Here is a 15,174-nt window from a genome sequence, read left to right as displayed (position 1 = left end):
CAGGCACACTGGTTTGTGTCAAGAACTACAACGCTGCTGGGTTTTTCATGCTCAACAGTTTCTCGTGTGTATCAAGAATGGTCCACCACCCAAAGGACATGTCACTGTCACTGCAACCTTAGATGGCTGCACCAGATCAGTTGGAGGCACTATATATGTCATTGGCACCAGTGGCATAGGTTACTAGAGCCACCAGTGGCATAGGTTACTAGATCACTATTGATCAAGTGTACATTGTCTCGTGCAAATTAGAGTTAGATTTAAATTATGCAGACAAACAATGTGAAATATCATAAAAATAAGACTAAAAAGGTTTCAAAAATCTTAAAATGAACAATTAGTCAAATAAACCCAGAATTTGTATATAACTCAATACATTAACACTATAAAAGCCTTGTCCCAATGGATCCCCTTTGTGCCAATGACACATTTTGGACGTCAACATTCTGACAGTCTAATAAATATATTTAATGTATGCTATCGGAAAAATAATAATTTGGTTGTGCTTTTGAAGGTCTAGGACACCCCCCCCCAAAATTTTTGTAATTTATTTTGACTCTAGGGTACATATCAGAATTACCTGTATAAATGACTTTAAAAAATGATTATCTGATACATTTTAAACTTTGTTTGACAAGTGGTTCTGAAAGGTCATGAAACTACCTATCAAAGTATATATAATATAACCAACTTTGAAAGCACCAGCTACAACTGTTCTAAAGAAATTGTGCCATTGACATTAGAATGTTGGAAGCTTACCCATAAAATGCAATGTAATGGAGCAGCTATGTGTTTGGATTGCAACTTTGCTGATAGAGAGACCAGAAAAATGAGGGTTCCGAGAGCGAGACCAGAAAAATGCGAGTCCAATTCAAGACCATGATTTTAATTTTCTCAAATCACCACCATAATAAGAGTTCAAAATGTCCAGTATTTCTGTGTTCATATTTCAGAATAACATATGCATTCTGTAGACATTCAGAATGTTGAAAAAATGTGTGCTGAGGGCAAATAGAGAGCCACTCTACAAATGATCACTAACCCAAACAGTTCTATAATAGATAAAAAGTAGATGGCAGTGGCTGCGAATATGTGAGCAAAACATTTTAGCAGCCCCCCTCTTGACAGCAGAAATAAGATTTAGCAATTATATAACTCATTTCATGCAATTCTACACATTTTGCCATAGGGTAGCGATATCTGAGTGAGAGTGACTAACAAAATCAATGGGGGCCCCACAATTGGTAATTCAACCATGATTACTACAAGTTACCAATCTAAAAAATGTTGACATGGGCTAATTGAGTAACTGTCAGGGACTAACATAACAAGAAAAAAAACTGCTGATGGTGGCTAACTCTCAACAGTAAGTTGAGACCCTGACTGCGCCCCCCCAAAAAAAAAAGACTACCTGCCGCCCTAGTAACAGACCAGTCTGCTATGGCCCCATAGTAAGAATAGATCTTAATTTAGAGTAACTACGTGTAATGGTTTTCTGCTCTTATCAGCAGGTAAAAATGCATTATCATTCCTATGGAATTTTACATGGTAATGTACACAGCAAGTTTCTAGTCCTGTTTCATGAAAGCTATTAATAGGATAACATTGTATATCATTTTAATCTGTTCACATCCATGACTATTCACATGTACATATCCATTTTGACATGTTTGAAGATGAAATACTGCAATTATTGATCTTCAGAAATCAGGGATTCAGACAGCTTCTTACCACAATTCTGTGAGTAATTTAACAACTTGATATATCTGGCACACCTGGCTCATGTGATTGTGTATCTACATCATTCAGACAGTTTTTGGGGAATGCTACAATTATATTTCATAGAGGTATGGTCATGTAAAATTGTTCAATAAGACCCCAATGAGTTGTTTGGCATCCATATTGGAAAACGGTATCTGTGGGGTTACTGCGCCCTGTATCTACAATTTTTTTTAAACCCTGTTCTAGCTGTGAGTGTGCAATTTTGTGTCACCAAAGTTAAAATCCCAAAACATAGCTGCCTCATTACATGGGATTTTTATGGGCAAACTTCCAACATTCTAATGTCAATGGCACAACATGGGTGATTTTTTTAAACAATAGTTGTAGCTGGTGCTTTCAAAGTTGGTTATATTATATATCATTTGAAAGGTAGTTTCATGGCCTTTCATAACATCTGCTTCCAACTCACACTCTCAAACACGTGAACGCAGCTCACTTTCCAGCCCACTTTCCACCTCACAAACACGTAGATCCCGTGAACGCAGCTCACTCTCCAGATCCCAATAACTGGAATTTTGATCACCTGTTCACACACCTGTAGGTCATTTATCAGTTTAGTTCTTTGCACCCCATCACTGTGAGGTATTGTTTGTTTTGTGACACACTTCTATTCGGAGCTCTGTTTTTCACGTGACTTAAATCCTCCCGTGTATGATAGTTTTGGCCTGCCTCACTAACGACGCCTTTTGCCTATTCCCTGCCTGTACTTTAGCCTATTGGATTTCAGGTTATCATCCTATTGCCTGATCTCCCGGACGATGTTACTAGCTTTTTCCCTGCCTGTACTGTTGGCTTTTTGGACCCCCTGTGTATGACCTTCTGCCTGCCCCTGGACCCAGCTACCTGCCTCCTCCTGTGGCCCTTTACAAATAAACTCCTGCTGCCCCCTGCGCTTGAAACCAGCTCTCTGTCTCCCATCGTGTTCATTACACACTTGTCAAACAAAGTTTAAAATATATTACTGTTTCCTTTTTAAAGTCATTTTTAAGGTCATTCTGATATGTACCATAGAGGTCAAAGTTATGTTGACCTGAACATTCCTCCCAGAAATGTGTCTGATGGATAGCTGTGAATCTAAGCTTTCCAATTATACATGTTTAAAGGGTATAACTTGTTGTATATTGTTGTTTGTCATTGAGTAAAATCCTTATGGGAAGAATGTAAGGGATGGGGGGGTGACAGAAAGAGCGATAATACACAGATAGCTACCATTTTTGCAATGCTATCACACATTTTCCAACTTTAGGGACATAGACCTTCAAGAAAATCACTATAAGACACCATTGGCTCAAGTGAGCTCGAGCTGCCCCACCGACTTCCCTGGCTCATGGATTACTATATGTAAAGACAAAAAAAACAGAAAGAAAACATAATTCCAAGTGTCAAATACATTATATTGGTGGAGTGCTTTTGTTACAACTATAAAACATAAAGCATGTGAGTTGGAACACATTAACAGCTTATTTTTTATAATGACTAAAAAAATAAAAATACCCAAACCACCAAAACACACGGTCAGCAAGAAGCTCAGGGAAATGAAGACAATTTCAGTTGCCTAAACAATAGTATAAAGCGCCAAGTGTGCTTGTGAATAGTGTGAATAAATCTGCACAAAAGCAATAATGGGATTATTATGAATATGTAGCAGTCAAAAATAGTCCATTATTGTCAGTTATTGGACACATTATTTGGTCATACCATGGATCATTTAGCTATTTGATTTTTCATTTACGGACCCCAATTTATAGAAGAGGTCCCCCTATTTTATAAATTGTTTTATTTGATAAAACCTACATGTGAATTTAGCCTTTACTACTACAGCCCATAGAAACGCATTGAACAAGACATTCATATATGGCAAAAAAAGACAGTCAAGAGGTTTTGAAGTGTGTGCTATATTTAGAAGAGATAAGAAAGCTCAGGAAATATTTTTCTAATTTCTATTCATATTTAAAAAGACTGTCTTGTGGTCTGACAAACATCGCTGTAGTCGGCCACCTTCCAATGCAGATGCGGAAGGCCGACATATGTGGATGTGGTGGATTGAGACGCAGCCCAATCTTAAACTGACGGATTTAGATGGGGATTTGTTTGACTATGTTACTTAGATTGAAGCACAGGTGCGTCAATGACTCTTAAGGATTTTTAAGAATTACTACATACTGCATTATAAGGACCAACATTACAGGACTAGATTACACTTCACTTGGGTCATCCTTGTGGTATTGAGAGACAAATATGCTAATGCTTTCACTGATTGCCCTTTAAGCAAGATAGTTCCTATAGATCGAGTGCTTTGTTATCCAACTGATCGTGTGTCCTTTCTGTTACCCTGTGAATAGAGCCATGTTAATTTCTGCTTGCAGCTATATTTTCTCAATTGTAATGCCATTTTTTAAAGCAGAACTACATTGAAGAATATAACAGATTCAGAATAACAATACATGTGAAAATAATTTCCTGTAAAAGGACAATGTAATCAATCAATTACCAATCAAATCAGTCATAATATCATGACAATTAACATAACATTCCAGTGTGTGCCTTTGTCCAGAGAATGAATATAGGTCTGAGAGCATTCCTGGTGATAGCTGACAAGCTCCAGCAGAAGGATGGGGAGCCACCCATGCCCAACACGGGAGCCACGCTGCCTTCGGGCAACACACTCAGGGTAAAGAAGACTTACCTGAGCAAAACACTGACTGATGATGAAGCCAAGGTCATAGGTGGGTTACCAGGTGGACTACCTACTGTTTCCGGTATGTTGTGGATGGCTGGATGGATGTGTGGGTGGGTGGAGGGAGGGATGGATGGATGGATAATTGAGAGGATGGATGGCACAATTCACTACTGGAATTGTTGTGCTGGAATGAAAGGTTGTGTTGTTCACCATGCGCCTTCCAATGTAAGTATGTATGAATAGAATAGATCCTGAAACTAAATGATGTGTTCTTCCCCTGTGCTGTAGGTATGTCCCTGTACTACTCCCAGGTGAGGAAGGCCATAGACAATAGCCTGAGACACCTGGACAAGGAGGTGGGCCGATGCTTGATGATGACCAACGTCCAGATGCTCAACAAAGAGCCTGAGGACATGATCACGTACGTGTGCTACTCGGCTGATGTAAAAAGGGCTTTATAAATACATTTGATTGATTGATTTTCCTCTACGCAGTTAGGGTAGTACATTTCCAGAAACTTTCCCGAACTTCCCAGTTCTCCAGAGTCCTACAACTGGTAATCCTCCAAGTTTCAACTTGGATTGGCCAGGAAAAACGTTTCCTGGTTAGGTCATGTGGTCAGGAAAAAATACAACTAAAGGCCCTATTCTTGATGTACCATGATTTGTCAGTTGTCAAAAATATATGTATTTTTTTTCATGTCATTATTGGGGGACATTTTACATTGCATATGTAATGACAAACGGAAAGGCAGGCAATTCTGCTGTTGACCTGATCTTGATGTTGTCTCACCTTGTCTTGTCAGAGGAGAGAGGAAGCCGAAGATCGACATGTTCAGGACGTGTGTGGCGGCCATCCCTCGCATCCTGCCAGACGGCATGTCCAAGCCCGAACTCATAGACCTGCTATCTCGGTGTGTACATATCTGGCTGTGTGTGTGTGTGTATATGCAGGAAACCCATTGTAATGAATGGGCCAACCCTTCAGGTTTCCCAAAATCTCTAACACGATCCTGCAGAGGCCCGCTGCTGCCTATTTGACCAGGGCATTCAGATAAGTAGGTGTAATGTCTCATGCTGAGCCCACTTTAGACCAGGAACCATTCCTATCTTACCTGACTGGAAAAATTCCAATAAACCTCTTTACAATCTGGCAGCCTGATTTCATTGAAAACGTTTCTTCAACAATGTGTGTTTTAAGGAGGCAATTATTTAAAGCTAGAATCCTTAATTGAAACAGTAACAGTGTTCACCCAACGTGTGTTGGTAAAAAGCTCAGGGATGGGCCTGGAGAAAGGTAACCCCTTTCAAATTCATTGACAGAGTTATGGATGCAAGGACTGACCATCCATTATAATGAAAATCATAGTTTTAACCGTGTTTTGAGGCTAAATAGTGTTAGTTTATTGTTTACAAATATCGAAATTAACAAGCTTGTATTTTGGGTTTTGATGGGGTATGAGAGTTGAACTAAGCTCATGAGGTATTTATAGGTTATGTTCTTCAAGAATCAATGGGCATATGTCATGTATTTATACAGTACCAGTCAAACGTTTGGACACACCTACTCATTCCAGGGTTTTTCTGTATTTTACTCTTTTCTACGTTGTAGAATAATAGTGAAGACATCAAAACTATTAAATAACACATATGGAATCATATACTAACCAAAAAACTGTTCAACATATATTTGAGATTCTTCAAAGTAGCCACCCTTTACCTTGACAACAGCTTTGCATACTCTTGGCATTCTCTCAACCAGCTTCATGAGTTAGTCACATGGAATGCATTTCAATTAACAGGTGTGCCTTGTGAAAAGTTCATTTGTAGAATTGATTTCCTTCTTAATGCTTTTGAGCTAATCAGTTGTGACAAGGTAGTGGTGGTATACAGAAGAAAGCTCTATCAAGATGGTGTAACAGCTGTCGTATGTGGAAGAAGGTGAGGACCAAGGTGCAGCGTGGTACATGTTCATCCTTTTATTAATGGAACTGAACACTGATTAACAAAACAACAAAGAGAACAACCGAAACAGTTCTTTCTGGTGCAGACACAAAAACAGAAAGCAACTACCCACACCAATAGTGGGAAAACAGGCTGCCTAAGTATGGTTCTCAATCAGAGACAACGATAACCAGCTGCCTCTGATTGGGAACCTTAACAGGCCTAAACGCTACTGCTACTCGCTGTTCATCATATATGCATAGTCACTTTAACCATACCTACATGTACATACTACCTCAATTAACCTGACTAACAGGTGTCTGTATATAGCCTTGCTACTCTTATTTTCAAATGTATTTTTACTATTGTTTTATTTCTTTACTTACCTACACACACACACATACTTTTTTTTCGCACTATTGGTTAGAGCCTGTAAGTAAGCATTTCACTGTAAGGTCTAAACCTGTTGTATTCGGCGCATGTGACAAATACACTTTGATTTGGTTTGAAGACAAGGACAACAACCCGAACCACTGCCTGTTCACCTCGCTATCATCCAAAAGGCGAGGTCAGTACAGGTGCATCAAAGATGGGACAGAGAGACTGAAAAACAGCTTCTATCTCAAGGCCATCAGACTGTTAAATAGCCATCACTAGCACCTTAGAGGCTGCTGCCCTATATAGATTGACTTGAAATCACTGGCCACTTTAATAATGTTTACATATTTTGCATTACTCATCTCATATGTATATACTGTATTATATTCTATTCTACTGTATTTTAGTCTGTCAGTCTGACATTGCTCGTCCAAATCTTTATATATTCTTAATTACATTCCTTTACTTTAGATTTGTGTGTATTATGTGTTTTGTTGTGAAATTGTTAGATATTGCTTATTAGATACTACTGCACTGTTGGAGCTAGAAACACAAGCATTTCGCTACACCCGCAATAACATCTGCTAAACATGTATGTGACCAATAAAATTCGATTTGATTTGATAAAAGACCAAGTCCATATTGTGGCAAGAACAGCTCAAATAAGCAAAGCGAAATAAACAACAGTCCATCATTACTTTAAGACATGAAGGTCAGTCAATCCGGAAAATGTGCAGTCGCAAAAACCATCAAGCGCTATGATGAAACTGGATCTCATGAGGACCGCCACAGGAAAGGAAGACCCAGAGTTACCTCTGCTGTAGAAGATAAGTTCATTAGAGTTACCAGCCTCAGAAATTGCAGCCCAAATAAATGCTTCAGAGTTCAAGTAACACATCTCAACATCAACTGTTCAGAGGAGAATGCGTGAATCAGGCCTTCATCGTCAAATTGCTGCAAAGAAACCACTACTAAAAGGTCACCAATAATAAGAAGACAATTGCTTGGGCCAAGAAACACGAGCAATGGGCATTAGACCGGTGGAAATCTGTCCTTTTGGTCTGATGAGCCGTGTCTTTGTGAGATGCAGAGTAGGTGAACGGATGATCACCGCATGTGTGGTTCCCACCGTGAAGCATGTGACGCTTTGGGTGATTTATGTAGAATTCAAGGCTCACTTAATCAGCATGGCTAACACAGCATTCTCCATCCCTGGTTTGCGCTTAGTGCCACTATAATTTGTTTTTCAACAGGACAATGACACAAAACACACCTCCAGGTTGTGTAAGGGCTATTTGACCAAGGAGAGTGATGGAGTGCTGCATCAGATGACCTGACCTTCACAATCACCCGACCTCAACCCAATTAGATGGTTTGTTATGAGTTGGACCATAGAGTGAAGGAAAAGGAGCCAACAAGTCCTCAGCCTATGTGGGAACTTCAATACTGTTGGAAAATAATTCCTCATGAAGCTGGTTGAGAGAATGCCAAGAGTGTGCAAAGCTGTCATCAAGGCAAAGGGTGGCTACTCAAATATAAAATATATTTAGATTTGTTAAAAACCTTTTTGGTTACTACATGATTCCCATATGAAATATGTGTTATTTCATAGTTTTTATGTCTTTACTATTATTCTGCAATGTAGAAAATAGTAAAAATAAAGAAAAACCCTTGAATGAGTAGGTGTCCAAACTTTTGACTGGTACTGTGTGCCTAAAAATTGATATAGCAATTAAGGATTTCAACTTTAAGTAGAATTTAGTACATAAACGGTTGCCTCTTTAAAACGCACATTGTGTGTATTATTTTTCTCCCAGGTTGACGATTCACATGGACGACGAGCTACGCCTCATAGCCCAGAACTCCCTCCAGAGTTTACTGGTAGACCTCCCTGAGTGGCGTGATGACGTCCTGTTTGGCTTTACCAATTTCCTGTTGCGGGAGGTTCAGGACAGCCACCAGGTATGGATAGCTGGATGGAACTATCAATGGATTCATGGCTTGATGAGTTGATTTCTTGACTAATTGATTGACTAATTGATTGATTGCAGGCCCTACTGGACAACTCTCTCCGGCTGCTGCTCCAGCTGTTGACCCAGTGGAGACTGGCTCTGTCAGCCCCAGAGAAGGGCTGCGACACAGCAGAGGTAGAGTAAATAGAGATAGGCTGTCTAACATTTCCTTATTGCTCTTACAGTGGAGATATAGGCTGGGAGGTGTAATGAGTAGCTACATTAAGTGCCTGTATGTTTATGTAGTGCTGAGCGATTAGGTTTTTAAACAACTAATTGGTTAAATTATTTGAATTACATTTTGTTCCGTTTTTTTTTCCTGTGAGCTCGATGTGTAGTTTCTGTAGAGATAAATCTGATCAAGCCTGAACTGTGCAATGTAGTAGGGAGTTATAGTTTCCAACAGGTCAATATTCTACACAGTTTAGATCAGAAAATGTGTTAATTAACTACAATGACCATAATTCATTGTGCATCCGCTTAAACTTGTCCGGTCTGTGCAGAGCAGACACAGATGCCTCTTTTCAAAAGAACTGGGAACTACGAGATCAAATCATGAGGTCAGTGATCAGAGCTTTAGAAAGAGGCCCGAGTTCCTGAGTTGGTATTTCGAGAAGGGATGACCGTTCAAATAGATTGTTCCCAGTTGGAGTACCCAGTTAATTTTTTGAAAGCACTGATGTCGAAAGGTGGAGCCTTCTGAGTTCCAAGTTCCCAGTTGTTTTGAACCCGGCAAGAGACTGAGAGAACATCGAGAGGGAAAGAAAGCAGTTGCTTTGCAGGCTTGAAAATACATGATCTAAGTGATTGATAGTTGGTATTCAGTATGCCTTATTTACATTGAAGAACTACTTAAATTGTGATTTTGTCAGACAGCATAGGCAGCAGCTCCAGATGATGGCTTGGAATGAAATAAAATGAATCAAATGAAACAAATATTTTATTAAAGTAATGTGAATAAGTTATGGTTAACGTTTTGCATATGCTACACATTGAAACACAAGGAATTGTGTTTTTGTCATTTGTTATAGGCTGTTTTTAAAGACACATAAAATGTGTCTCCTTTGGCCAACAGTCCTCGTTTATTGATGGTGCTGGCTGCACCAAGTGGGATCTGAATGCATATGGATGGGTGTATGTTAGAATATTCACATGAAAATCTGTCACCAATTGGATGGAAGCCTAGCGAAAGACACCCTAAAGACTCTTGCAAGTGTGCTAGTCCAGTGCTCCAGAACATCTAAAGAATAAGCTACCAGCCAAACAAGCTTGTAAGAATTGTATGTGTAATCATGTAAAAAAGAAAAAGAAAAAAAGGGACCACAATGGAATTAACTCCCAGACTTTATTGTGCAATCCCGGTATCTACGGTTACAGAGTGTTGCTACAGTTATTGTTATTTGTGGTCGTAAACATTATTTTGAGTTAATTGTATAAGGGGTAATGGGTGTTCGATTTATTTACAGTACAAGGGGAGGGCCATATGAAAATATTTTTCATGTTGGGGAGTCGGGGGGGGGGGTGTATTTTTGTTTATGACACTGGGTTGGACATCCCACCCCCCTGAAACAGAATTCAGAAACCGTGATAATGTTTGTATCAATGAACTTAAACCAAACCGACCTAAAAAAAAGAAGCACTAATCGCTCAGCACTAGTTTAAGGTAAGAGCATGGTATCTGTTTCTTCAGAAAGGAATACAAATATGTGTCAATGGCCATTCTAGGTCTGGCGCTGTTGTGAGTGCGCCATGCTCTTCTATTGAGTTGTTATTGTTTGAACCTGTGTCCGCTGTGTGTTGTTGCAGTTGGGCTCCAGCCAACGCGCGTCGGTGGAACACGGACCCCACTCCACAGTGCTGCACGCCATGGAGGGCCTGGCCTTGCTCCTGCTCTGCTCCTGTCAGCTCACAACGCGCAAACTGGCCATGGCAATCCTCCGGGAGATACGCTGCCTGTTCCTTGCCATTGGACAGGCTGAGGTAAGGGTGAGGGGGATTGTCAGAACGTGGGTTAAAATCGCCGGGCTGTTATTGTAAAATGCATTGTTCAAACGTGGCTGCGTAACCATAGGAACCACCACATCACTTCCAAAAGGCTATTTTCTGGACATGTAACTTGTGCAGAGCGTGAGACACTCCCATTCATTTCATGAGAGGTATGCATTGCTCAGCGTAAAATGTCCATCTCTTTTTCTTCTTCAAGAATTCAATGCATGGCTCACGCCCCAAGAGAGCTTGATAAAGTGGCCTGCGCTCTTCTCACGCTGCCAACAGGTTACAGGTCTAATGTAACAGCTAAAAACCTACGTTTTTCTCGAAGCCCCAGTGTAGCTCCATAGTAAGGCCGATTAACTGGAACGTTAACCAGTAAATTGTGGGCTGGTTACAGAGTATTGAACTAGAGTTGGTTGAACATGATGGATTCTGTGATACCTTACAGGATGATGACAAACCCATGATAGAGGTCATGGACCAACTGAGCCTGGCGGTTCTGGAAAGTTTTGTTCATGTGGCAGCGTCAGATACGGTGAGCGTTTCTCTCTGTTGCACTCTGTGTGTGTGTGTGTGTACAATTTGTCACATTTGTGTGTTGTGTGTGTGTGTGTGTGTGTGTGTGTGTGTGTGTGATAACAGGAGACAGAGGGTGGGGTGGAGAGGAGAGCAATTTGCTCCTCTAAGTAATCCACTTATTTTATGTACAATTTCTCACATTTCATAACTTTGTTATTACTCCAGACAGTGATTCAGGATGGGTATTACAGCCCAGTCCGCTTAACATACAGTTCATTTGGAAAGTATTCAGACCCCTTGACTTTTTCAACATTTTGTTACGTTACAGCCTTATTCGAAAATGGATTAAATTGTTTATTTTCCTCATCAATCTACATACAATACAAAGCAAAAACTGTTTTTTAGAAAGAAAATAAATCACATTTACATAAGTATTCCTCGAGTCCTCTTGGGTATGACTCTACAAGCTTGGCACACCTGTATTTGGGGAGTCCCTCCCATTCTTCTCTGTAGCTCCTCTCAAGCTCTGTCAAGGTTGGATGGGGAGCATCGCTGCACAGCTATATTCAGGTCTCTCCAGAGATGTTCGATCAAATTCAAGTTTGGGCTCTGGCTGGGCCACTCAAGGACATTCAGAGAACTCCTGCTTTGTCTTGATTGTGTGCTTAGGGTTGTTGTCCTGTTGGAAGGTGAACCTTCACCCCAGTCTAAGGTCCTGAGCGCTCTGGAGCAGGTTTTCATCAAGGATCTCTCTCTACTTTCATCTTTCTCTCAATACTGACTAGTCTCCCAGTCCCGGATGAAAAACATCCCCACAGCATGATGCTGTCACCACAATGTTTCACCGTAGGGATGGTGCCAGGTTTCCTCCAGACGTGACACTTGGCATTCAGGCAAAAGAGTTCAATCTTGCGCAATTTCGAGTCTCATAGCAAAGATTCTGAATGGTTATGTAGGTTTCCGTTTCTGTTTTTATATTTTGTATACATTTGTACACATTTCTGAAAACCAGTTTTTGCTTTGTCATTATGGAGTATTGTGTGTTGATTGATAAGGGGGAAAAAATGATTTAATTCGTTTTAGAATAGGTCTGTAACGTCACAGAATGTGGAAAAAGTCAAGGGGTCTGAATACTTTCCGAATGCACTTTACCATCAAGTGATCTGGTTAGCTTTCATTAATCACGTTAGTGATTTGTATGCACAATCTGCCTCACTGATCATAGAATTGTGGATGGCAGTTTTAGCCTGGTTCTAGAACTGCAATTGAAATTCCAATTGAACCTAAAAAAAAAAGTGCATACATTTTTTATGATTTCTAAAATAAACCGTCGATAGCCTTTAATTGTAATTGAAGATCATTGACCGAATTGACTGAAACCTCTAACCCTCAACTTCTAACCCCTGACCCTCCTGTCTCCCAATCCCCAACCCCCTTTTTAGGCCACTCTTCCGTTGGGCCACCAAGTGGACCTGCAATGGCTGCTTGAGTGGAACTCCATGCTGGTCAACAGCCACTATGACATCCGGAGCCCGTCCCACGTGTGGATCTTTGCCCAGTCGGTCAAGGACCCCTGGGTGCTCTGTCTCTACAGCCTGCTGCGCCAGGACCACCTGCCCAAACACTGCCCCACCGCCCTTAGCTACACCTGGTCCTACGTCTTCACACGCATGCAGCTGCTCATGCCCCTGGTGGACCCCACGTGAGTACTTCTAAGTTCTGTTCCTGATTGAATAGAATAGATCTTTATTGTCACCGACCCGAGCCAACCTGACACAACCCCATGTTGGATTTGATTTATTGTACAGATTGAGTACAGCACAGCCCCAGAGGATAACACATCAGAGTATTGAACAAAAGTTTATTTTACAATGTGGATCTTGATGTAAGAAGATAGATGGATAGATAATCCATAAAAATGAAATGGATAGCACTCTAAGAGGCGGTTTCCCGGATACAGAGTAGGCCTAGTCCTGTGCCCTTATACACAAAGCATCTCCGAAAAAGGTCCAAGGAGTCCTGTTAAAACTTGCTTTTAGACACAAAAGAAATCTCAGCTCACAGTAGGATGTGAAGACACTGCCCAGACAAACTCTGAGCCAGGAGTAAAATAAACTGATAGAAGATTCTCAGCTGGTAATCACAACAGATTGAGGTACTGCAAAGGAAATATAGTGATGACTGATTGACATTGTTGCAAATGATGGGAAATAACCGATCGTGATGAGGCATCGGCAGCTGTGAACTCTAGCACGCCTCAGACAACCACAGTGAATGTGACTGTACATCAAATCTTGCAATGGTAAAACTTTTGATTGAACTTTGCCCACTCTTAATTCTTGCCCAATATGTTGGAATGCATAACCCTTTTTTTGGTACAAATTCAGATATTTTGAATAATGTTATTGGCATATTGCACTCATACAGTATGACTGTTGTTAAACACATACTTTTTTATAATATTACCGTTATTTCAACACATTTGCGCTGGATATATATTTCTGGATATCTGACATGTTATTAGATATAAGGAGTAGACCTGCTCCAGATACGCATGTCATTCATTTCATATATGGAGCTAGGATATTCTCCGTAATGGGACAGTTTCTACATGCATCCAATCTGGACCTCAGAAATATCCCTTCTACTGTATGAGTCCAGGGAGATATCTGGGGTGAGATACATACAAGACACGCACCTGATGCGCATGCATCCGCTTACATATTTGTAGAGTATTCTAACTCCGGAAAGGGTAAGTGTCAACATGCTGACATATCTAAGCCTTTATACTTAGGTATGAATAAAGCCACATATTTTCTGAAATGTATCATATCCTTAGTTGTTACCTGATCATTAATGTATCCGTATTCCTTACATGATATGTAATATTCATCCTCATATGTCTGATCGAAAATGGGCTAAAGTTCATAAAATATTATTTTACCTGTTCAGGCGGTAAAAATCATTGTGCTTCTTCACATGAAGGTGACATATCTGAGCATACATTTGTACCATATTCAGTAGTAGGCTATACAAGGCATGGACAGGCAAACATCATCATACATGTATTTAATCCAGGTTGCTATTTCCAAAGCACATCTCTACTATTTCCGTTTTAAAAATGCAGCATAGCAAATCCACATTTTTGTGTATGTGTACTTTACTTCACTATTTATATTTTTGACTACTTTTACTTCACTACATTCCTTAAGAAAATATTGTACTTTTTACTCCATACATTTTCCTTGACACCCATAAGTACACGTTACATTTTTAATGATTAGCTGGACAGGAAAATAGTCCAATTGAAGCACTTATCAACCAAACATATCTGGTCATCCCTACTGCCTCTGATCTGGCAGACTCACTAAACACACACACTTCATTTGTCAATTATGTCTGAATGTTGGAGTGTGCCCCTGACTATCTGTAAATAAAAACATGTATTTAAAAACGTTTTTTTTTATTTAAAAAAATTTGTGCCATCTGGTTTATTTAATATAAAGAATTTGAAATTATTTATATTTTTACTTTTGATACTTAAGTATATTTTAAACCAAATACCTTTGGACTTTTACTCAAGTAGAATTTGACTGGGTGACTTTTACTTAATTACTCAAGTTTGACAGTTGGGTACTTTTTCCACCACTTTTTCCACTACAGAAAAGAAAAGTTGCACACCCTCAATAGCCCTGACTGCCTGTTATGAAGCTGACTGTTGCACTCATCACAAATGCACATAATTTAATTTTCCCTTCTCAATTGTTCCCCATATCTGACAGACCTACTCAATTCGGTCTTATGTAGCAAGATTTGAAAGTGTTTTTTTTTTTAACAATGGATGAAAGTAGAGAGAGAGCTATATCAT

At 39.9% G+C, this 15,174-nt stretch overlaps 1 protein-coding gene across 7 annotated transcripts in view; it reads left to right on the top strand.

The window, feature by feature from the left end:
• LOC112265009 (protein furry homolog) overlaps positions 1 to 15,174 on the top strand; it is a 212,100-nt gene that overhangs the window by 91,782 nt on the left and 105,144 nt on the right. For all 7 annotated transcript variants that reach the window (XM_042295783.1, XM_024441990.2, XM_042295782.1 and 4 more), the window contains 8 exons: positions 4,337 to 4,508; positions 4,751 to 4,883; positions 5,268 to 5,375; positions 8,601 to 8,745; positions 8,835 to 8,930; positions 10,602 to 10,775; positions 11,236 to 11,322; positions 12,749 to 13,008. In XM_042295783.1, the coding sequence (XP_042151717.1) occupies positions 4,337 to 4,508; positions 4,751 to 4,883; positions 5,268 to 5,375; positions 8,601 to 8,745; positions 8,835 to 8,930; positions 10,602 to 10,775; positions 11,236 to 11,322; positions 12,749 to 13,008 (1,175 nt within the window). The remainder of the gene's footprint in view (positions 1 to 4,336; positions 4,509 to 4,750; positions 4,884 to 5,267; positions 5,376 to 8,600; positions 8,746 to 8,834; positions 8,931 to 10,601; positions 10,776 to 11,235; positions 11,323 to 12,748; positions 13,009 to 15,174) is intronic.

The sequence above is a fragment of the Oncorhynchus tshawytscha genome, linkage group LG13, assembly GCF_018296145.1.
Source record: "Oncorhynchus tshawytscha isolate Ot180627B linkage group LG13, Otsh_v2.0, whole genome shotgun sequence".
Classification (NCBI taxonomy): domain Eukaryota; kingdom Metazoa; phylum Chordata; class Actinopteri; order Salmoniformes; family Salmonidae; genus Oncorhynchus; species Oncorhynchus tshawytscha.
This window is presented reverse-complemented; position numbering and strand designations above follow the sequence as displayed.